The sequence below is a fragment of the Monodelphis domestica genome, chromosome 8, assembly GCF_027887165.1.
Source record: "Monodelphis domestica isolate mMonDom1 chromosome 8, mMonDom1.pri, whole genome shotgun sequence".
In the NCBI taxonomy this organism is placed as follows: Eukaryota; Metazoa; Chordata; class Mammalia; order Didelphimorphia; family Didelphidae; genus Monodelphis; species Monodelphis domestica.
Genome location: NC_077234.1, coordinates 3083409 through 3104344, shown reverse-complemented (window position 1 = coordinate 3104344; position 20936 = coordinate 3083409). Strand labels below are relative to the sequence as shown.

At 49.0% G+C, this 20936-nt stretch overlaps 2 protein-coding genes across 8 annotated transcripts in view; both read right to left on the bottom strand.

Annotated features, from left to right (window-relative positions):
• Positions 1 to 1692: 1692 nt before the first annotated feature.
• APOD (apolipoprotein D) lies at positions 1693 to 18362 on the bottom strand. Of its 2 annotated transcripts, none has more exons than XM_056807114.1 (8): positions 18229 to 18362; positions 14004 to 14108; positions 10365 to 10475; positions 7577 to 7790; positions 4931 to 5158; positions 3642 to 3763; positions 3089 to 3177; positions 1693 to 2137 (listed from the first exon to the last, which is right to left on the bottom strand). In XM_056807114.1, exons 5-8 carry the CDS (start codon positions 5048 to 5050, stop codon positions 1902 to 1904), a joined length of 567 nt encoding a protein of 188 aa, XP_056663092.1. In that variant the 5' UTR covers positions 5051 to 5158; positions 7577 to 7790; positions 10365 to 10475; positions 14004 to 14108; positions 18229 to 18362; the 3' UTR covers positions 1693 to 1901. The 2 variants fall into 2 exon arrangements, with proteins under 2 accessions (XP_056663092.1, XP_056663091.1); XM_056807113.1 differs by having other exon boundaries at positions 4931 to 5083.
• LOC100032148 (very long-chain specific acyl-CoA dehydrogenase, mitochondrial-like) overlaps positions 17989 to 20936 on the bottom strand; it is a 26830-nt gene continuing 23882 nt past the window's right edge. For 2 of the 6 annotated variants that reach the window (XM_056807110.1, XM_056807107.1), the window contains 3 exons: positions 20775 to 20850; positions 20105 to 20230; positions 17989 to 19277 (listed from right to left, as the gene is read on the bottom strand). In XM_056807110.1, coding sequence (XP_056663088.1) covers positions 19269 to 19277; positions 20105 to 20230; positions 20775 to 20850 — 211 coding nt within the window. In that variant the 3' untranslated portion in view covers positions 17989 to 19268. Of the gene's footprint in view, positions 20231 to 20774; positions 20851 to 20936 lie in introns of all 6 variants that reach the window. The other 4 variants (XM_056807111.1, XM_056807109.1, XM_056807112.1 and 1 more) reach the window with 2 other exon arrangements.

Sequence of the window (20936 nt, the reverse complement as noted above, 5' to 3'; positions counted from 1 at the left end):
CTGGAGGCCGAGATGGGGGGGAGAAGCCAAGGGTGGAGAACCGTCAGAGGAAATGGGGATCAGGGTACAGGGCACAAGAAAGAGCAAGGAGGCCGGTGTCCCTGGATCGAAGGGGAGGTGAAAGGAGTAAGAAGCCTGAGAAGGGGAAGAGCAGGGCAGGTCTGCGAGGGTTTGAAAGTCAGAGGTCCTGGAGGAAGCCCAGAGTCACGGGGGGTTACTGAGTGAGTGTGTGTGTGTGACGGGGTCAGCCTTGTGCTCCAAGAAGACAAGTCTGGCAGCGGAACGGAGGATGAGCTGGAGTGGAGAGACAAGTGACAAGAAACTCAGCCAGCAGCTATCACGAAAGTCGGGCTGAGCGGAGGAGGGCCGGTGCCAGCAGGGGAGTCACTTGTGTGGGGCAGCGGGTGGCTCAGGGGAGGGAGGTCCTGGGCTCCAGGCTGGCCTCAGACACTGCCTAGCTGGGTGACCCTGGGCCAGTCACTTCTCCCCCACTGGCTAGCCCTGACCTCTTCTGCCTGGCAACCACCCTCTGTACTGATTCTAAGCCAGAAGGTGAGGGTTCCAAAAGAAGAGTCAATTGTGTTCGCAGATTCCCAGGATGCACCAGAGAGGGCTCGGCTTGGACAAGGAGCTTGCTGTGTGCTGCCCCGGAGTCAGAGTGGGCAGCTGCCTGGTGAGGCCTCAGATGGAGCCGCCACAGGGACCTTGGCCACAGCTGTTGGGGCTTGCTGGGGGAGCTTCGCTGCTGGGAAATGCCCAAGCTGTTCTTGGGGCGCCGGAAGCAGGGGAGCCCCTCGGTGGGATGGAGGCGGAGCCATTTTGCGCCTCCTTCACTAAGCTCCGCCCATCCTGCCCTTGCAGGCCTGACCTCAAGGAGATGCCAGGAAACCTGCGCCAAGGCTCCAGGAGGTGATGCTTCGCGGCACAGAAAACCAGTCTGAAGCAGCTCACCCTCGGAGCCCCACCTGGTGGCCAATGTAGAAACTGCAGGCTCTGGCTCCTTTCTGCCCAGGTTAGGCAGGGTCTCCCCTGGAGAGGAGAATGTCTCCCCAGCCCCCTCTGTACCGCCCCGCCCCCAACACTCATGCACGCATGCGCACACCCAGAGCAGAGCTAGAGGCAAACATAAAGAGCCCGGGGAAGCTGTAGGGTCAGGGAGGGGCTCCCAGGGGGGGGGGGGGGGCTCTGAGGGGAACTTCAGACAAAGCCAAGGAATTCCAAGAAGCCCAGGGAGGCCTCCTGGCTGGAGATGGTGCATCCAGATTGGGGACCGCACAAAGAGGCCTACGGGAGGCAATCCCGGGCAGATTGAGGCTGCCCGGCGGAGGGGACTCTGTCTTTTCCCCCACGCACCTGGGGGCCATCCTTGCGTTCAGAGCAGGGTTGGGGGTGAGGGAAGGCCAAGGGGCGGGATGGAACCTGAAGACACGCTGTTGGAGTAATTTAGGCCAGAGGGGCCGGGGGTAGGGAGAGGGGCTCCCCGGGAGCAGGGGCGCTGGAAGGGCAAAGGGGAGCGCTCTCCCTCGGCGCCGGGGCAGAAGGAGGGGGCACCCATTTTACAGCTCCCCAAAGTGAGGGACTCCCGGGTGCCCACACACCCAGGGAGGGTGGAAGGCAGCCTGCCGCGGCCACTTGGCATGCTGGTCCCCAGAGCGAGGCTCAGGGCCATGGACAGCGCGAGCAAGAGGCCGGTTAAAGCTGGGCCTGGAGTTTTATTGCGAAGCCGTGCTGAGCGCCTGGGCTGGTCAGAGGGCAGGCAGAGCAGGAGGCCCCGGCTTGCCGAGCCACTGGTCCAAGGGGGCCTCCGCCTCTCCCAAAGGTCCCCAGCCCCCACGGATCCCAGCTTCCCCGGGCGCCGTCTTCTTTCCAGGGAGCGAAGCAAGGGGCAGCCCCCCTCCCCCCTAGAGGAACTCGGGGCAGTTCATCTGGTCGGTGGGCGTCATCCTTTCCACGTCGATTCCGCTGGCCGAGAGGATGCCCTTCAGCTGGCTCAGCACAGCGCGGGGGAGGTGGGGGTGCCTTGCCAGGACCCAGGCGTAGTCCACGTGGAAAAGCCAGACGAAGGTGGTGCAGGAGTACACGAGGGCGTAGTTCTCGTAGTCGGTGGCCAGGACCCAGTAGGGGGCGCTGGGCATCACTGCAGACAAGAGGAGCGGGACGGTAAGCTCCGCCCCCCAGGCCCCCTCCCGGGCAGGAGAAGCCGTCCAAGGGGCTAGTGATGTGAACCGCTCAACTGTGATCAAGCAGGCCCAGAGAGGATGGAAACCCACGACCTTCTTCGCTCGGTTTCCTCCCTGAATGCTTGTCTAGGCCAGCGAGCTGTGCCTTGCTTCCCTTCGTGGCCGGCGGCACGCTAAGGCAAGGAGGACCCCCAGCTTACGGCCGGGCCCCTTGGGGAGGGCAAGCAGGCTCCCGAGCGGCACAGGACGGAACAGGAGGCTTCCAGAGACGCGGGCTAATGGCGGTCGGCCACGTCCAGAAAGAAGGAAAGCAAAGAGCCCGAGCCGAGGCGGCGGGACCCGGGCAAGCCACGCGGGAGCTACGCTGGGAAGTCTGAAGCGCCAGTTTTCAAAGCTGCTAAAAAGAGGCGGGACCTCGGTCCCAGAGGCCCCCAGCCCTACTTCCTGCCTGCCCAGTCAGGAGGACCCACGGATTTGCCGAGAGGATGGGCCAGCCCAAGCCAGCCTCCCAGAAGAAAGAGAGCCAATTCCCATGGACGGTGTTGGAGGTGTGAGCGGCAGACGGCCCAAAGCAGCCTTCATCCCTCCATCCCGGGAGCTGAAGGGGAGCGCCGGGGAGGCGGAGGCGGAGGGAGCACTGCCTCTCTCTGTCACCCAGCCCCTGTTCTGCTGCCCTGCCCTCCTCTCCTCACCCCATCCACAATGGCTTCCAGACGTCTGGCCTGGGCCCACAGGACGCCCCCCCCCCCCAGGGTCCACTCTAGCGAGGGAGGAGGTGGTGCGAAGGGCTTCAGTGGCTGGAATCTAGCCCAGAGGCAGGCGGACGCTACCTCGGCCAGCGCCCTCCCGGAGCACTCTGGGTCAGACCCTCCCCCGCCTCTTAGGGCTCAAGGATGGGCTCTACTTACACCAGAAAAACTTGACTCCCAGCTTGGCGGGCTCCGTGAGGTTGGCCTGGGCGGCCTCCCCCTCCACTTGGTTCACACTCCCATCAGGACTGTTAAGGGAGCAGAAGGGCGGTTACCTGGGCTGCTGAAGACCAGGAGCCTGGAAAGAGCGGTCTGGCCCGGGGGCTTGTGGCGCCTTGCTGTTGGGACCCCTTCCCGCCCCGCCCCTCGGCCCCTCTCTCCCAGGACCCCGGGGGCCTGCCGGCAGCCCTCCCCAGCCTCGGCCTGGAGCCGCCTCTTCTTGCCTGGCCCTTTAGCCATTCCCCAAAGCCGGGCATTGCGGAGATGGCCCGCAGCAGAATGGCTTTTCCTTCAGCTTCTCAACAACTTTTCAGCAAGGGATCTTGGGGGGGTGGGCGGGGGCTCGGGAGGCGCCCAGGGGAGCATCACTGCAGTGGGGGATGTGCCGGGGCCTTTTCCAGGCAAACAAGGCGTTCCCAGGCTCCCCCCAGGAGGCATGGGGTGGGGGCGGAGGCATCACTTCGAGTGGGGCCCAGCCTGGCCCGTCACTTACCGAATCTCCTGATTGAGCACCTTAATCTTCCCGTTTTCCTTCAAGGAATAATTGGCCTGGATGCAGCTTCCCTTCTCAAAGCTGACGGGGATCTTCTCGATCTCGTACCACCTCCCCAAGTACTGCAGGGCCAGATGGGGAGTGGGCGTGGGCTGGGGGACCCCCCAAAGGGATTCCGCCAAGGCTCGCTCCAGATAGACAGGGCAGGGGATGCCGAATGACTGGGGAGAGCCGAGGCTGCGGAGAGGCTCGGACATGCACTGGGGCAGCCCGTGGCCTTTGCTGGGGCTTTGGGGTTGGGGTGCGGAGTCTGCCTGGAAACTTGGCCTTCCAAGGGGTAACCACTGTAGATCCTGATTGCAGCACGGTTGGGCCTGGCTGGCCTCGGAGGCCCCTTCCGGCTCTGAGATTTGGGAATATTTAAGTATGGAGCTTTTGGTCCAATAGAGAGGTTCGAAGGCCATGCCCAAATGGGGTCCGTGAGAAGGCCTCAGAACTGGCCTCCATTTATTAAGTCTCTGAGCCTTTACGAGTATCCTGGGCCTAGAACCAGGAAGACCTGAGTTCAAATCCAGCCCCAGACACTACCTATGTGACCCTGGGCAAGTCATTTAACCCCGTTATGCCTCAGTTTCCTCATCTGTGGAGAAGGAAATGGCAGAGCACTCCAGGATCTTTGTCAAGAAGACCCCAAATGGGGTCACAAAGAGTCAGGCACAAACAAAAGGACTGAATGACCAATGCCAGTGGGCCCATGCTGCGTCTGAGCCCCGGGAAAGTAGCTAGAAATGGACTCCAAGAGGGCTGCTTCTAATTCCAAACTTCCTCCCTATCTTAGATTGCCTTTGGTAAAGCCCTTGAATTTTTCTGGGACTCTGTTTCTCCATCTGTAAAATAGGAGCCTATTTGGAGCAAAGTGCCATTCCCCTGGGGTTTCTGTTCCCTTTTTGATGAGGATCTGCAAACCTTGGCTACAAGGGCTAATGGAAGTGCCAATGGGGAGAAAGGGCAGTGGGCCGAACAGCCAGACAGCCCTGGGGAAGGCTCTGGGCGGGCTCGGGCAGGAGCTACTTAGGATGAGAAGGCAGAGAGTCCATGGAGGGCAAGAGAGCTCCCAACCCGGGAAGCCCCAAGGTCCCCGCAGGAGAGGGGGAGCGCCAATCAGCTTAGAGGGACCTCATCTGTCTCTGGAACCCGTCCTTGCCCCCTGGATTGGACAACGTGGGCCAGGAAGGGCGCCCTTCTGTCCTGGCACTTTGGGCTGTGTGGCGGGCCACGGGGACTCCTACCTTATTGATATCAAAGTTCTCCTGGACTGGAGGCTCAGGACACCAGCCCAGGTGGACCCCTTGGCCTTCAGCCATTCCGGAGAGGCCCACAAGCACAGAGAGAAGCAGCAGCAGCGCCATCTCGGTCTGATGTTGTTCCAGAAAGGAGCAGGGCTGACAAGAAGACCCACAACCAATGAGCTCGGTCGAACCTGCTAAGGGGTGGCCATGAGGGGAGAAACCGAGGCCCTTGGGAGGATGGAGAAGGGAGAGAAACAAAAACCCCTCAGCTTGCTGCCTGCCTGCCCGCCTCCCCCCCTGCTCCGAAGAATCTGGATGCCTTTAAGGACCTGTGAGGTCCCAGAGTTATTAGCCTTGACCTGGTTAAGGGAGGGTGCCAATGGACTACGCCTGAGGGCACTCTAGGGCGTGCTTTTAGGGCATGAGTCTGGGGCTGATCCCCGGGCATCAGAGAAAAGCCCGTGGGTGGCAGGAGCTTGGACCAGATGGTCTCCAAAGGCCCTTCTAGGGCTCCCAGATCTGGAAATGTCCCCTGCTGGAACCAGAGGCAATGTGACCAGGGGAAGAGCGCTGGACTTGGAGTTAGGAGAGACCTGGGTTTGAATTCTGCCTCTGAGACTACCTAGCTGTGAGGTCCCCTTGAGGGTCTCTGAGCCAGTGGCCAGAATCAAGTCTGGCAGAGAGGAAAGTGGCTGACCCTGGTCAGTGTCATCACAGCATCTCTTCCCTCCCTTCCCTTCCCTTCCCTTCCCACACTCTCCTTTCCGGGCTAAGCACCCCCAGGAGCTTCGATTGATGCCCCGAGGTCATAGGCTCCAAGCCTTGCCCCATCCTGGGCACTCCCCTCTGTCCCTTTGATGTCCACTCTCCTTGGTGAGGCCCAGTGCTCCCAAGGAGACCCCAGCAGGGCAGAGGACATTAGCCCCATGCCCTCTCCCTTCCCCAGGCCCAGGGCAGGGAACAGTGCTGTGCCTGGGGGGAGTCCCTGGAAAGGACTTCCAAGCCCATGACACTCTATCCCTCTATAAAGAATCAATCTATCAACATTTATTAAGCACCTACTATGTGACCGACACCATGCTAAACACTGAGGATCCCTAAAGAGGCAAAAGGTAGTCCCTGCCCTCATGGAGCTCCCAATCTAAGGGAGGAGAGAGCAAGCAAACAAGTTTCTACAAAGCAAGCTTTACACTTTGGCACCCTTGGGATGGGAGAGGGAAGTGCCTGTCATTATCTGGAGATGCTGCCTTTCCCTGGCTTCACGGCTACCTTTCATGCTGACACACTTCCCTCTTTGCTCAAGGTCAGGTAATTCATTCTATGGGCTCCGCTCAGGACTCTCAGAGCTTGGCTGGACAAAGGCTAGGTGTGTCTGAGGAGACTTAGAGGGATTTCACTGTGATGGGTCGCCAGACTTCGGACTTATTCTAGAAGGATCTCCAACGCTGTCTAGTCTCTCATTTAAGAGATGAGAAACTTGAGCCCCAGTGAGAGAGAGTAACTTCTCCATTGACTCCTTTCCTACAAACATTCCCATGTCTCCCCCATCCTCAAAAAGCTCTCATTGGATCCTTCCATATCTGCTCCCTTTTGTGGATAAAATCTTTGAGTCAGCTACAGTTGGTGCCCCCACTTCCTTTCTTCTCAGTCTCTTCTCAACTGTCTAAAACCTGTCCTCCGACTTCCTTCTCCCACTAAGCCATGACCAGGGATCTCTCAGTTGTCAAATGCACCAGCCTTTTCTCATCTTCTTCCTTCTTGACCTTTCTGCATCCTTGGATGCTGTGGTTCACTCTCTCCTTGGGACGTCTTCTCTCCCAGTTCTCTCACTCACTGCCTGTCACCTTCTCCTGTGTCCTTTGTTGGATCTTTGTCCAGGTCCCTCTCATCTGTTATCCCTTTAGACCTCCCTCACTTGGGGGGCTCAGCAGCTCCCATAGGCTTCATGATCACCCTGATGCTGAGGATTGCCAAATCTATTTATCCAACCCTAACTTCACTCTTGTGGCCTGAGTACTCTTCCATCCAGGAGCACTGACCTCCTGACTCTTTCCCAAACAATCAACACCCTCATGGCTGGAGGCATTCTCTCAGCTGTCCCCCTTGCCTGGGACACCCTCCCTCCTAGTCACAGCCTCTAGCTAAAATCCCCCCTTCTCTAGGAAGCCTTTGCCAATCCTTCATCCTTGTGCCTTTGCTGGGTTGGTCTTGTCTCATTTCTCCTGCTCAAATCGCTGTTTTTTCTCACCTTTAGACTGGGAGTTCCTAACTAGCACGGTGCCTAGCACACAGTAGGTGCTGGATCACTTAGGATCACAAGAGCAGTAGATGCAAGAGGCCAGATTCAAACCTGGCTCCTGAGCCAGGACCCTTTCAGCTGCATGGCATTGCCTCTGTGTCATAGGCATTAGAGCCTCCTCCTCTCCCCGTGGCCTTCCATCCATTGGCAGCTCTTCTCTCCCAGCTGGGCTTCCCTAGCTGTACAGAGAATGAACCGCCCATTCGGAACCAGCCAAGGATCCCTCTGCCTGGTGAGGGCCCTCGCTGGTGACCATCTCTTGGGAAAGGAAAGGAAAGGGCAGCTCCCCGCCCCACTGGTCAGGAAGCTGGCAGCGTACCTCCATTTCTCCTCCTGCACATATTTACCTTTGCTGGGATCCTTGGGATGGTCCCAGAGGATTTTCACCACACCCTGGGGTGCAGAAGCTGGTTCTGGGGCCCTGTCCAGTCCCCTCCTTTTATGAGCTCTGCCAGATCACAGGCCGGGCCCTCCTCCTCCTCCTCCGATTTGTCAGGGACCCAAGAACAGGGTCCCTGTTTTTTCTACTGTCCCCTTTTCATTCTCTCTCACAGCTGCTTCCTGGAAGAAGAACAAAGAGCTACTCTGTGGGCTCCTCTGCTCTGCTCTGCTCTGGGGGCGCCAGTCATTCTCCCAACATGGGGCCTTGGGTGTGACTCCAGATCTCTGGACTGTGACGTGAGAGGAGTCCATTGTTCACAGACATCTGGCATTTGTTTTTCCCTTTAGCTCTATTGCTAGCTAACAACAGAGCTGAGATAGACCAGGACATGGGACAGGGATGAGACGATGCTGGTGCGTGTTGTGGACACGAGAACTTATGTCGAGGAGCCTGGACACAACAGGAACTTCTTCTCAGGGTGTCCAAGGGGGCTCATTCTTTCTGGTGTCTATGCAGCAGATGAGAGCCCAGGGAGCTGGAGCTACAGCTGGAATGGGCTGAATGGGTGGATTCAAAGAACAAGGATCAGTGCTTCAGCATCTTGGAAGGAGGTCTTCAATGAAGTGGCACAGGGATTTCTCTTTGACCTTATATTCATTGCTTTACGTTTAATTGGTGAGGTGGGGTTACACCTATCTGACTTGCTAAATCTGTGGGGGCACCTAGCTGGGAGTCACACCTTAGGAGGCTGCAAGGATGTGCTGAATCTATGCCAATGACATGGAATGGGAGGGTGGTTCAGTGGATAGATAGCCAAGCCTGGAGATGAGAGGTCCTGGGTTTAAATCCAGCCTCAGATACCACCTAGCTGGGTGACGTTGGGCAAGTCACTTAACCCAATTTGCCTAGCCCTTCCTGCTCATCTGCCTTGCAACTGATACTTAGTATTGATTTTAAGAAGGAAAGAGTTGGGTTTTTTAAAGTTTATTTAATTAATTAATAGAATATTTCCCATGGATCCGTGATTCATGTTCTTTTCCTACCTTCCTCCTACTCCCCCTCTCATAGCCAATGAGCAATTCCACTGGGTTTTCATATGTTATTTATCAAGACCTATTTCCATATTATTAATATTTACATTAGGGTGATCATTTAGGGTCTATAACCCCAATCATATCCTCATCTACCCATGTGATCAAACAGTTGTTTTTCTTTTCTGTTTCTACTCCCACAGTTCTTCCTCTGGGTGTGGAGAGAATCTTTCTCACAAGTCCCTCAGATTGTCCTGGATCATTGCATTGCTACTAGTAGAGAAGTCAGTTACATTTGATTATGCTACAATGTATCTGTCTCTGTGTACAACGTTCTCCTGGTTCTGCTCCTTTCACTCTGCATCACTTCTTGGAGGTCGTCTGAGTTCACATGGAATCCCTCCAGTTCATTATTCCTTTGAGCTCAATAGTATTCCATCACCAACAGACACCACAATTTGTTCAGCCATTCCCCAATCGAAAGGCATCTCCTCATTTTCCAATTTTTTGCTACCACAAAGAACTCAGCTATAAATATTTCTGTACACCTATTTTCCCCTATTATCTCTTTGGGGTACAAACTGTAATGATTAAAATAGTGGAAGTCATAAACTGTGGCAGATAAAAGAGTGTTTTGACTTAAATTGCGACCGCAGAAAATATGGTTTCAAGATAGTGTCTTGTTTTAAATCAAATATAAGGTGGTCGCCAGGGGAAAATTCCCAATTATTAAATATACCCAAGTCAGCTGTGTTTTATAGAGATTTTAATTCATACAAATGAGGAATTAAAGAAAGGGAGAGAGAGAAAAAGGAAATAATGAGAAAAGGATAGGCTGGCCCAGGCCAGCCCTGGCCAACCCAGGCTCAAGCCCTAAGAGAAAGATCAGTCAGTCCTTTATCCACTCACCACAAGATTTGTCCAAGCAAAGATTCTAGTGTTCAGAGGGACAGAGTCTCCTCAGAGGGAGTTCCAGCGAAAGTCCTTTGCTCTCAGTTCTTCCTTTCCTTTTAAAGGGAATTTTCTCCTATGTCACCTCCCCTAAGTTCTCACATCTCCCCATCACAATAGACGTTTTTCAAAGGACAGACCATTCTTAATTCACACCTAAGAAGGCTTAAATTTTTTATTAAGTTCACACCAGAAAACCTCTAAGTTTCTCACCTCTTTGCTCCTTGTAAATTCACAAGTTGCCTGACTTTTATAGGTACTTAGCACCCTTTTGTATTAGATCTAAAAATAGGCACAGCTTAAGAGCTTTTGCCTTACTATAAGTATGGGTTTAAGTATTTTTCATTGTTCAGCAAGGAGTTTCTTTCCCTAAAGCAGGCTTAAGTAGGGGTGGAGTAGAGGTCTCACATTCCTGATCTAAGTTCCTTCCTTGTTTAAAGTGGGGAATGGTCTTAACCAAGTGTTCTGAAGTAGGGTCTGAGAATTTTTAAGGTTCACAATCTCCCCTGATGATCATTGGGAGACTAGTCTCCCCATTGATCATTTAACATAATCATCTTGTAGTCCTAAATGTACTTCTAACTATAGATATATACAATATTTAATTTTCTAATAGGAAATTAGAGTAGTGAGAGAGGAAATAGAAAAAGAAAGAAAGCAAAACCAATGTTTGCTAGGCGCATTGACAGGAAGCCAAATTAGGGGCAGTTCCTTTTGGCATAAATGTGTACATTTACAATAAATGTTCAATCAAAGTTCAGTTCAATTTACCATATCCAAACTTCATTCTTGATCTTCTTGATGTAGTGTGGGTTTTCCAGCATCTTTCTGCAACAGTTCATTCTTTGGATTCAGGAGTTAACAAGCTTCTTTCTTGAAGATCTTTTCTCGAACAAAAATCAAAATCTTGGATTTTTATAAAAATACAATCTCAAACAAAAGATCAAAAATCTTGGATTTTATATTAAAATACAAAACACAGCAGTGGCATGGCTGGATCAAAGGGCAGTCTTTTAAAGCCCTTTGGACATAGTTCCAAATTGCCCTCCAGAATGGTTGGATCCATTCACAACCCCACCAGCAATGCATCAGCATCCCAATTTTGCCATATCCCCTCCAACATTTATTATTTTCCTTTGCTGTCATGTTAGCCAACCTGCTAGGTGTGAGATGGTACCTCAAAGTTGTTTTGATTTGCATTTCTCTGATTATGAGATTTAGAGCACTTTTTCATGTGCTTATTGATAGTTTTGAATTCTTTGTCTGAAAATTGCCTATTCATATCTGTGAAGATGGGATTGACTCTCCCCTGGCCTACTTTTAAATTTAATCAACCAAAAGCAAAGGCACCCCTATTTAACATTAAGTAGGGGAGGTTCACAAACCACTTACTAAAGTAACACCCCCAAAAGCAACTTATTGCCCTCTAGGCAATGCAAAGCAAATTTAAAGACTGCAATTGGTCCCTGTAAAGTGGAGGAAGGGACAAGAAGGAAAAGAAAGGTCCATTAAAAGGGCCTAAACTTCCTATTAGGAGGTCTTTGGTCTTCATTCTTTGGCCTGAATCTTCAATGTATAGGACCTGGGGCTGTTGACTTGAACTACTTTTAATAAGACTGTTCTTGGATCTTCTTCCTTTGGACTTCAGATTAGATGAGTGAAAAAAAGCTGACCCTCCTTTCCTGGCTTCTAGAGAGTTTAGTACCTAAGAGGCCTCCCCTTCTTGGAGGAGGCTGTGTGGGTTGAACCCTTGCTGAATTCAACATCAAGCCCCTTCAGCTGAGGGGTTAATGACTCCTGCTTGGGTTGAGCCAAAGACCAGAGCAACATTTAGGGTGATAAGCTAGATTTCTTACTCTATCCTCTTTTGCATTTTTTCTACTTTGACTCTTTCCCTCTTTTTGTAAATAAAACTACTAAAAAGTCATTTGAACTTGAGCTGTATTAATTTTTTAAATTGGTGGCCACATTCTCTTATATTTAGTCCAACCATAAATTTAATCCCTACATGTCCCTTGCCCATTTATCAATTGGGGAATGGCTTGATTTTTTGTACAATTGATTTAGCTCCTTATAAATTTGACCTTTGTCAGAGGTTTTTGTTATATTTTTTTCCCAATTTGTTGTTTCCCTTCTAATATTGTTTGTATTAGTTGTGTTTGTACAGAAACTTTTCTTATTCATTTTACATTTTGTAATATTCTCTATCTCTTGCTTGATCTTAAAATTTTTCCTTTCTCATAGATCTGCCAGGTAAACTATTCTATGTTCACCTAATTCACTTATAGTTTCCTTTTTCATATTTAAGTCATTCACCCATTCTGAATTTATCTTGGTGTATGATTTGAGATGTTGATCTAAACCTAATATCTCCCATACTGTTTTCTAATTTTCCCAGCAATTTTTGTCAAATAGTGGGTTTTTGTCCCAAAGGCTAGGATCTTTGGGTTAATCAAACACTAGCTTTCTGATGTCATTTACCCCATCTATTCCATTGATCCTCTCTTCTGTCTCTTAGCCAATACGAGACTGTTTTGATCACCACTGCTTTATAGTACAGTTTAAGATCCGGTACTGCTAGGCTCCCAACCTTCACATTTTTAAAAATTATTTCCCTTGATATTCTTTTTTTTTAATTTAAAAATTTTAACTGAAAAATCTTAATTAATTTAGAATATTTTTCCATGGTTACATGATTCATGTTCTTTCCCTCTCCTCCTTCTTTACCCCCCCCCCCATAGCAGTTCCACTGGGTTTTACTTTTGTCATTGATCAAGACCTATTTTCATATTATTGATAATTGTCCCTTGAATTCTTGATCTTTTGTTCTTCTAAATGAACTTTGTTAATAATTTTTTCTTCTTCAGTAAAAAAGTTTTTTGGTAGTTTGATAGATAAGACACTAAATAAGTAAATTAGTTTGGGTAGGATTGTCATTTTTAATTATATTAGCTCATCCTACCTATAAGCAATTAATGTTATTTAGATCTAGTTTTAATTGTGTGAAGTGTTTTGTAGTTATGTTCATATAGTTCCTGTGTTTATCTTGGTAAATACATTCCTCAATATTTTATATTGTCTGGGGTGATTTTAAATGGAATTTCTCTTTCTAGCTCTTGCTGCTTAGTTGTGTTGGAAATATATAGAAATGCTGATGATTTATGTGGATTTATTTTGTACCCTGCCACTTTGCTGAAGTGAGAAACATGAGAAAAATAAAATACTTTCTCATGTCAATAAAGTCTGACGGCTCAATGCAGCACACTGGCCATCTCAGGATCCCGATTGGGACTATAAAAATTCTGAGGATTATTTTGTAATATTTATTGGGAAAGGAAATGGAGGATTGGAAAAATGGGGGATAATGTGAGGTCTGTTGCAGGATATGGAGGAGTTGAGGGGAGAGAGGGAATATTGCTTGGTGAATCAAAGGAGATAGATGCCCCCTGTTGAGAGGAAGCAGCAGGGGTCCAAAAAGGACTGTTTGTCCTGAATGACTGAATTGAAGTTCAGCTCCCTCTATGACCAGAAAAGATAGTACACTTATCTGACTGCAAATTCAAATAATATAAAGTTTAATAACCAGTTGGGATTGGAGTTTTTTCCTCAGCTTCAGAGTTGAGGCCAGGCCCAGAGCCTGGCGGAGTGTTTCTTCCACTCCCGTCTACTCTATATCAGTCCTGCTTTGTCTAATTCAGAATCTTAGCAGCAGACAGAAAGCAAACAAGAACAGTTCTAACCTTCAGAAGTCTGTGTCTTCGGGCTGAACCAAGAAGAGCATGCCACTCCAGACTGGGCTGAATGGGCTCCTCTCTCCTCCAACACCAGGAAGCAAGTCCCAAAACCCGGCAGGAAGGAAGTGCTAGTCACAAGACCCAACTGCCACTCCCAGTTACCCCTTCCCTCACAAACTGTCAGTCTTATTTCCTTTCCACAATTTATATATCTTTGTAGGGAGGTCATTCTAACTGCTATGAGAGAGTGCTCTGAAAGCACAGATAAATGGACAGAATTTGAAAAACTTAAGCAAAATGATGATGAGACGCCCTCCAGATTCATGGATAGACCTATTGAGTTTGGGGGTTGATACCTAGATTTTGACTTTTCTAAAGAAAATTACATAAGACAAATTAGAAGACACTTTGTCAATAACTCTTGCAAAGTGATCAGGGATTATTTTAGAACTCATTGCCCAATGTGGCCTGAAATGGATCTTGATGATTTGAGAAAAACTGTTGTATATGTTTCAAAGGGAAACAAAGAAAAAGAGGAAAAGACTAATGATCTCATGGAGACAATGAGGAAAAAATGGAAATATTTAAGAGATAAGATTGATAAACAGGAAAAAGGGCATGATACTCAACCAATGGCACTTGCCCCTCTCCAAGAATTTAACCACTGATCCATTACCTGCCAATTCTGTGAGAAGAAGGACCACAGAATGATGAATTGTAGAAATGGAGTAGTAGGTCTTGATCAACGACACAAGTAAAACGCAGTGGAATTGTGCATTGGCTATGATGAGGGGGGAGGAGGGAAGGGAAAGAACATGAATGATGTAAACGTGGAAAAATATTCTAAATTAAGATTTTTCAATTAAAATTTTAAATTTAAAAATAAAAAAGATTTCCACTAGCTTTTTAGTTGATTCTCTAGGATTCTTTAAGTAGACCATCATATCATCTGCAGAGTTATAGTTTAGTCTCCTCATTTCCTACTTTAATCCCTTCAATTCCTTTTTCTAATCTAATTGCTACTGCTAGTATTTTTAGTACAGTGTTACATAATAGAGATGATAATGGGCATCTTTGCTTCACTTCTAATTTATCCCCATTGCAGATGATGCTTGCTAATGGTTTTAAATATATACTGTTTGTTATTTTTAGGAAAGGCCCATCTATTCCTATACTTTCTAGTATTTTCAATAGAAATGAGTGTTGTATTTTGTTAAAGGCTTTTTCTGCATCTATTGAGATCATCATGTGATTTCTGTTGGTTTGTTTGTTGATATGGTCAATTAAACCATCCTTGCATTCCTGGAATAAATCCTACCTGATCATAATGAATAACCCTCATGATAACTTGCTAGAGTCCTTTTGCTAGTATTCTATTTAAGATTTTTGTATCTATGTTCATTAAGGAGATTGGCCTGTAGTTTTCTTTCTCTGTTTTTAGTCTGCCTGGCTTTGAAATCAGTACCATATTTGTGTCATAAAAGGAATTTGATAGAATTCCTTCTTTGCTTATTTTGTCAAATAGTTTCTATAGAATCAGGATTAGTTGTTCTTTAAATGTTTGATAGAATTCACCTGTGAATCCATCTGACCTTAGGCATTTTTTTCTTAGGGAGTTCCTGGATGGCTTGTTCAATTTTTTTCTGAGATGGGATTGTTTAAGTATTCTATTTCCTCTGCTGTTAATCTAGGCAGTTTATATTTTTGTAAATTTCACTTATATTGTCATATTTATTTCCATATAATTGGGCAAAATAGTTCTTAATAATTACCTTAATTTCCTCTTCATTAAAGGGGAGGTTGCTGTTTTCATCTTTAATACTGTGAACTTGGTTTTCTTCTTTCCTTTTTTTATTATATTAACCAGTACTTTATCTATTTTGTTTTTTTCCAAAGTACCAACTCCTAGACTTATTTACTAATTTAAGTTTTTTTCCTTTCAATTTTATTAAATTCTTCTTTTATTTTTTATGATTTAAAATTTAAGGTTTATTTGGGGATTTTTAATTTGTTCTCTTTCTAGTTTTTTTAAGTTACATGCTCAATTCATTGACCTCTTCCCTCTCTAAGTTGTTGATGATGTGCTCGGGGATATAAATCCCCCCCCCCCCCAGTACTGCTTTGGCTACATCCCACAGATTCTGATAAGTGGTTTCCTCATTGTCATTCTCTTCAATGAAATCAGAAATTGTTTCTTTGATTTCTTCTTTGACCAACCAGTTTTGAAGAATTGGATTATTTGGTTTCCAATTAATTTTAAAATTGTCTTTTCACAAGCCCTTATTATGATTTTTATTGTATTATGGTCTGAAATTTGCATTTATTATTTCTGCTTTCCTACATTTGCTTGCAATGTTTTTATGACCTAGTACATGGTAAGTCTTTGAATATGTACCATGTGCTTTTGAAAAGAAGGTATATCCCTTTTTATCCCTATTTTTCACCAAATATTAGCTCTAATTTTTCTCACTTCCCTTGCTTCTTATTAATTTTTTGGTTCAATTTATCTAGTTTTGATAGAGGAAGATTAAGGTTCCCCATTAGTATGGTTTTACTATCTATTTCCTCCTTAAGGTCTTTTAGTTTCTCCTTTAGAAATATGACTGCTGTACCCTTTGGTGCATAAATGTTGAGTATTGAGATTTCATTATTTATATTGCCTTTCATCAAGATGTAATTACCTTCCTTATCTCTTTTAATCAGATCTATTTTTGCTTTGGCTTTGTCTGAGATCATAATTGCTACTCCGGCCTTCTTTGTCTCAGTTGCAGCCCAGTAAATTCTGCTCCACCCTCTTACTTTTGCCCTGTGTATAGATCTACCTGCCTCAAGTGCGTTTCTTATAGACAACATATGGTAGGATTCTGGTTTTTAATCCATTCTACTATCCACCTCCTTTTTATTAGTGAGTTCATCCCATTCACATTCAGTTATGATTACTGTTTGGGTATTTCCCTCCATTTTGACTTCCTCCTTAGGTTCTGCCTTTTGAGTTGATTTTTTAAAAGGTGATCCAACATACAAGATACACAATAAAAACTGACTCTTCTGAGGTTTCCTGGGTCTCCTCCTCCCTCTTTGACTGCTCTGTCTCTGCCTTCTTTGCAGAACCCTCCTCCAGATCATGCCCTCTAACCTTAGGTTTTCCTTAGGTTCTGTCCTGGACCCTCTTCTCTTCAGAATCCTTCCAAATTACTGCTCTTGGGGATCTCATCATTTCCCATGGATTTAATTATCATCTCTGTGTTGGTGATTTTTTTTTTTAATTTAAAACCCTTACCTTCCATCTTGGAGTCAATACTGTATATTGGCTCCAAGGCAGAAGAGTGGTAAGGGCTAGGCCATGGGGGTCAAGGGACTTGCCCAGGGTCACACAGCTGGGAAGTGGCTGAGGCTGGATTTGAACCCAGGACCTCCCATCTCTAGGCCTGGCTCTCAATCCACTGAGCTACCCAGCTGCCCCCTATGTTGGTGATTTTTAAATCTCCTTCTCTTGCCCTAACCTCTCAGTTGACCTCTATTCTCACATCTACACCTGCCTTTCAGACATCTCAAACTGGATTTCAATTTCAGACATCTGTAGTAGAGGCATGGAGAGAGAGAGAGAGAGAGAGAGAGAGAGAGAGAGAGAGAGAGAGAGAGAGAGAGAGAGAGAACTTGTAAGCCAAGATGCAGGAACCAGGCCTGGAGACCCAGCTGTCAATCAAGAGAAGGAGTTTCCAAAACGGAATGTTCCCAGGAGTTGGCAGTTGACCACCAACTCCAAAGCCAAGTTTCTCCTTCTTGTCAGTTTCAACTGTCCAAAGCCAGAGAACCCCCAAACCTAGTCAGCCCCACCAGGGTCTTTCAGCCAGGTTTCAACCTCCAGAGAGAGGGAGTGACTCCCAGTCCAGTCCCTCCCCCTGCTCAGCTCAACTTCCAACTCCTGGGAACATTCCGTTTTGGAAACTCCTTCTCTTGATTGACAGCTGGGTCTCCAGGCCTGGTTCCTGCATGTTGGCTTACAAGTTCTCTCTCTCCATGCCTCTACTACACATCTTAAACTCAAACGTATCCAAAATGGAAGTTCCTCTCTTTCCCCCTAAACTTCTCACTCCTCCCTTCCCTATTACTGCAGAGGAGAAACCCTCTTCCTAACCCCTCAGTCTCATAGGTAGGAGTCATTCTGGACCCCTCATCTTCTTTCACCCTCCCATAGCCAATATGGTACCAAGGTCTGTGGATTTCACTTCTGCAGCATCTCTTGTCAGTTTCACCTCTGTAGCATCTCTTGTTGATTTCACTGTTGTAGCATCTAATAGGCTCCTCCTCTCCTCTGGTCCTGCCCCTACCCCGACTGACTGAGGCATCCCCCATCATCTCACTCCTGAACTGTTGCGGTAGCTGAGTCTACCTGTCCCCAAATCTCTCCTTTCTTCAGGCCACCCTCCATTCAGTCACCAAAGTGATTTTCCTAAAGCTCACGACCAATCATGTCACCCGTTACCCAGTAAACCCCCTATTGCCACCAGAATCAAAGACAAAACCCTCTATTTGGCATTCAGAGCCCCCTCATCCCTTTCCAGTCTCCTTATACCGTATTCCCCCCCATAGTCTTTGATCCAGTGGCACCAGCTTCCTGGCTGTTCTACAAATAAGACTCTATGCCTTAACTCTGGGCCTTCTTTCTTTAAAAAGAGATTTTATCTTACTAATTACATGTAATAACAACTTTCCACATTTGTTTTCAAAAATTATAAGCTCCAAATTGTCTCCCTCCCCTCCCTTCCTGGAAATTGTAAGCAATTTGATCTGGGTTATACATGTATTATCATTCAAAACATACTTCCATGTTGTTCATTATTACAAGAAATAGAAAACCAAAACCCCCAAATGACAACCCAAACAAAAGGGGAAATGACCTGCTTTCCTCTGATCTGGCTTCAGCAGTTCTTTCTCTGGAGGTGGATCAAGAGCCTTCTTGGTCTCAGTCCCTCTGAATTGTCCTGGATCATTGTACCAAGTCTATCACATTTGATCATCCCAAAATATTGCAGTCACTGTGCACAACGTTCTCCTGGTTCTGCTTATTTCACTCTGCATCAGTTCATGAAGGTCTCTCTGGCTCTTTCTGGAATCGGCCAGTTCATCATTTCTTACAGCACAATTTGTTCAGCCATTCCCCAGGGGACACCCCCTCCATTTCCAATTCTCTGCCACTATACCAAGGGCTGCTATCAGTCTTTTTAAGTAGGTTTCTCCCCCTCCCACCTCTTTTTTATCTCTTTGGGATAAAGCAACAGGCCTAGTAGTGGTATTACTGGGTCTGCTCAGTTTTATAGCCATAGTTCCAACTTGCTTTCCAGAATGGCTGGACCAGCTCACAACTCCACCAATAATGCATTAGTGGCCCAATTTTTGCAGGGCATTCTTTCAGGTTGTCCCCAGCGCCTGGAATACTCTCCCTCTTTCTCTCCAAATACTGGCCTTCCTGGCTTCCTTCAAGACCCAGCTCAAACTCCATTCTCTCTAGGAAGCCTATGAATTATTTCCTGAATATCCCTTGCTTTGTACATAGTTGCATTTTGTCTCCCCCATTAGACTGTAAGCTCCTTGAGGGCAGGGACTCTCTTGTATCCCCATCACTTAACAATTTGCCTGGCACATAGTAGGTGCTTAATAAAGGTTTCTTGACTGACTTTACACTTTTTGACACTGGTGGTCCTTCCACCCACTTCAATAGGTCCTCAAAGGCCAGGCAGAAAGGCCTGAGGAGGCGACCTGCTCTTTGGAAATTCATCTTTCCATTCATAGCACATCACCAAGCGGACGCCCTGCTGCCTCTGCTGTGCTCTTGGATGTCTCAGAGAATGGGCCAGTGTGCAGGGCATCCCTCACAGGGCCCCAGTGTCTGCCCCGGTGTCTGCTGAGCCCGGCCTCCTCGGGGGCCCTCAAAGAGCTCTCAGTTCTCCTGGACAAAAGAAAAGCTGCTGATCAGAAGGGACGAGGCTTTGGCAGCTCCCTCGGGCCCTCTGGAGAAGGCCCTTTTATTCTCAGAAGGCTGAGCCTGTGGGGCTCTTTGTGGACCAGGGAAACAATCGAGGCCAGCGTTGCTTGGCTGGTTCTGGAATCGGGCAGGGGACTCTCTTCAGGGACCCTCCCAGAGGGGCCAAAGCTCATCAACTCTGCGGTCCCAGCCTTGGGTCAGGGAGGCGGAGAGGCACTTCAGGGGTGGCCCTAGTTCATTGGTAGGGAGGCGAAATGAAAGACCACCTGGCATGGGGGCCCCGATTCAGAGGCGGCAGCTAGGTGAGGGCCCAGTTCAGGTCGGGCCTCTTTGGTGTCTGTCAGGAAAACTCCCTGAAGCCCAAGGAGTGCTGGAGAGCAGGGAAGACCTGGGGCTGGGCCTTCTGGCCTCCTTTCCCCTGATAAGGAAACAAAGGCCTAGGGGAGCCCCAGGCCCTCATCGGAGGAGAAGCTGGCCCAGATCTTCTGGTGCGCCTCCAGGCCGGAGCTGAGGGTAGTGGCTCCAGTAGGGGCTCCTTTCTCTGGGAGGTGGGCAGGGAGCGCCTGGACCAAACAGGGGGCAGCTGAGGCTGAGCCAGGGTTCGGCGGCCTCCCTGCCTCTCAGGCCCTTCCCCCGAACAGCTCTGGGAGACCCAGATGGGAGGCCGGGCAGGGGCTCCGGTGCTCGGGAGGCATTTGTCGAGCCAAGGGCACAGTCGAAGCTGCCTTTATTAGGACGCTAACTTCTTTCTACGGGCTCTGCAACAGGCCGGGGACCTTTCAGAAACTCACGGGGGGAGAGTAGAGGACGTCGCGGTTTTTCACCACTTCGTCAGAGATGGCCTTCAGGTTCTGGTAGTGGAGGCTCCAGCTGGAACACTTCATTGTCCTGAGGTTCCACAGAACGCGTTCAAAGGCCTGGGGGGAAGGGCCAGCCTCAGCCGCCGGGCCACGGGGACCTCGAGGGCCCCGAACGTGGGGCTCTGTGGCACGGCTTCAGGAGAGGCGGCCCAGCTGCGCCCCAAACTGGCCTTCTCTCTGCCCCCCCCCCCCCGCCTCGCGGCCCTAAGACTCAGCCAGAAATCCTTCTGGCCCCGCGCCAGCTTCGACCCTCGACCTCCGACCCTTCTGTCCTCCGCTTCAGCACCTCCCGGGCTCCGCGCTCTTCTTGTGGTCGAGAGGCTGCTCTGGCCAAGCCGTCGCCCTCGTCCCTCCCTCCCGAGCTCCCCGGGGGTCCTCGTTTTCAGTGGTCACTCAGTGGGCTCCCGGGGCCAGGGCGAGCCTCCAGAGGGCAGGACCGGCTCCCTTTTGGCTCTGGCCCAGCACTCGGCCCAGGAGGCCCCTGGGGAGGCCTGGGGAGGAGAGGCCTCTGCCCCGCTCCCTGCTCTTGGGATCGGGGGACCCGGGGCCGAGGGGCCGCTGAGACAGAGGCTGGCCTGGAGGCCAACGAAGCCTGGCCTACCTCGTGGCACCAGGACTCGCACAGCAGCTTCTCGTGTTCGGCCGAGTTAAGGTTGTGGTTCAGGGAATGGGTCGTCCTGGAAGGAACAAGAGGGCCCGGTTAGGGCGGTTACGGCCCAAGCCCGGCCCCTTCGCTGGCCCCGGGCGCGCCCCTCCCCCTGGG

Excerpts from the sequence above, each read along its gene's own strand:
- APOD (XM_056807114.1), bottom strand. The coding sequence starts at position 5,050 with ATGGCGCTGCTGCTGCTTCTCTCTGTGCTTGTGGGCCTCTCCGGAATG. Across the intron at positions 3,764-4,930 it reads AGAACTTTGATATCAATAAG|TACTTGGGGAGGTGGTACGA; the intron begins GTAGGAGTCCCC and ends CTGGCCCTGCAG. Across the intron at positions 3,178-3,641 it reads GTGCTCAATCAGGAGATTCG|TCCTGATGGGAGTGTGAACC; the intron begins GTAAGTGACGGG and ends CTCCCTTAACAG.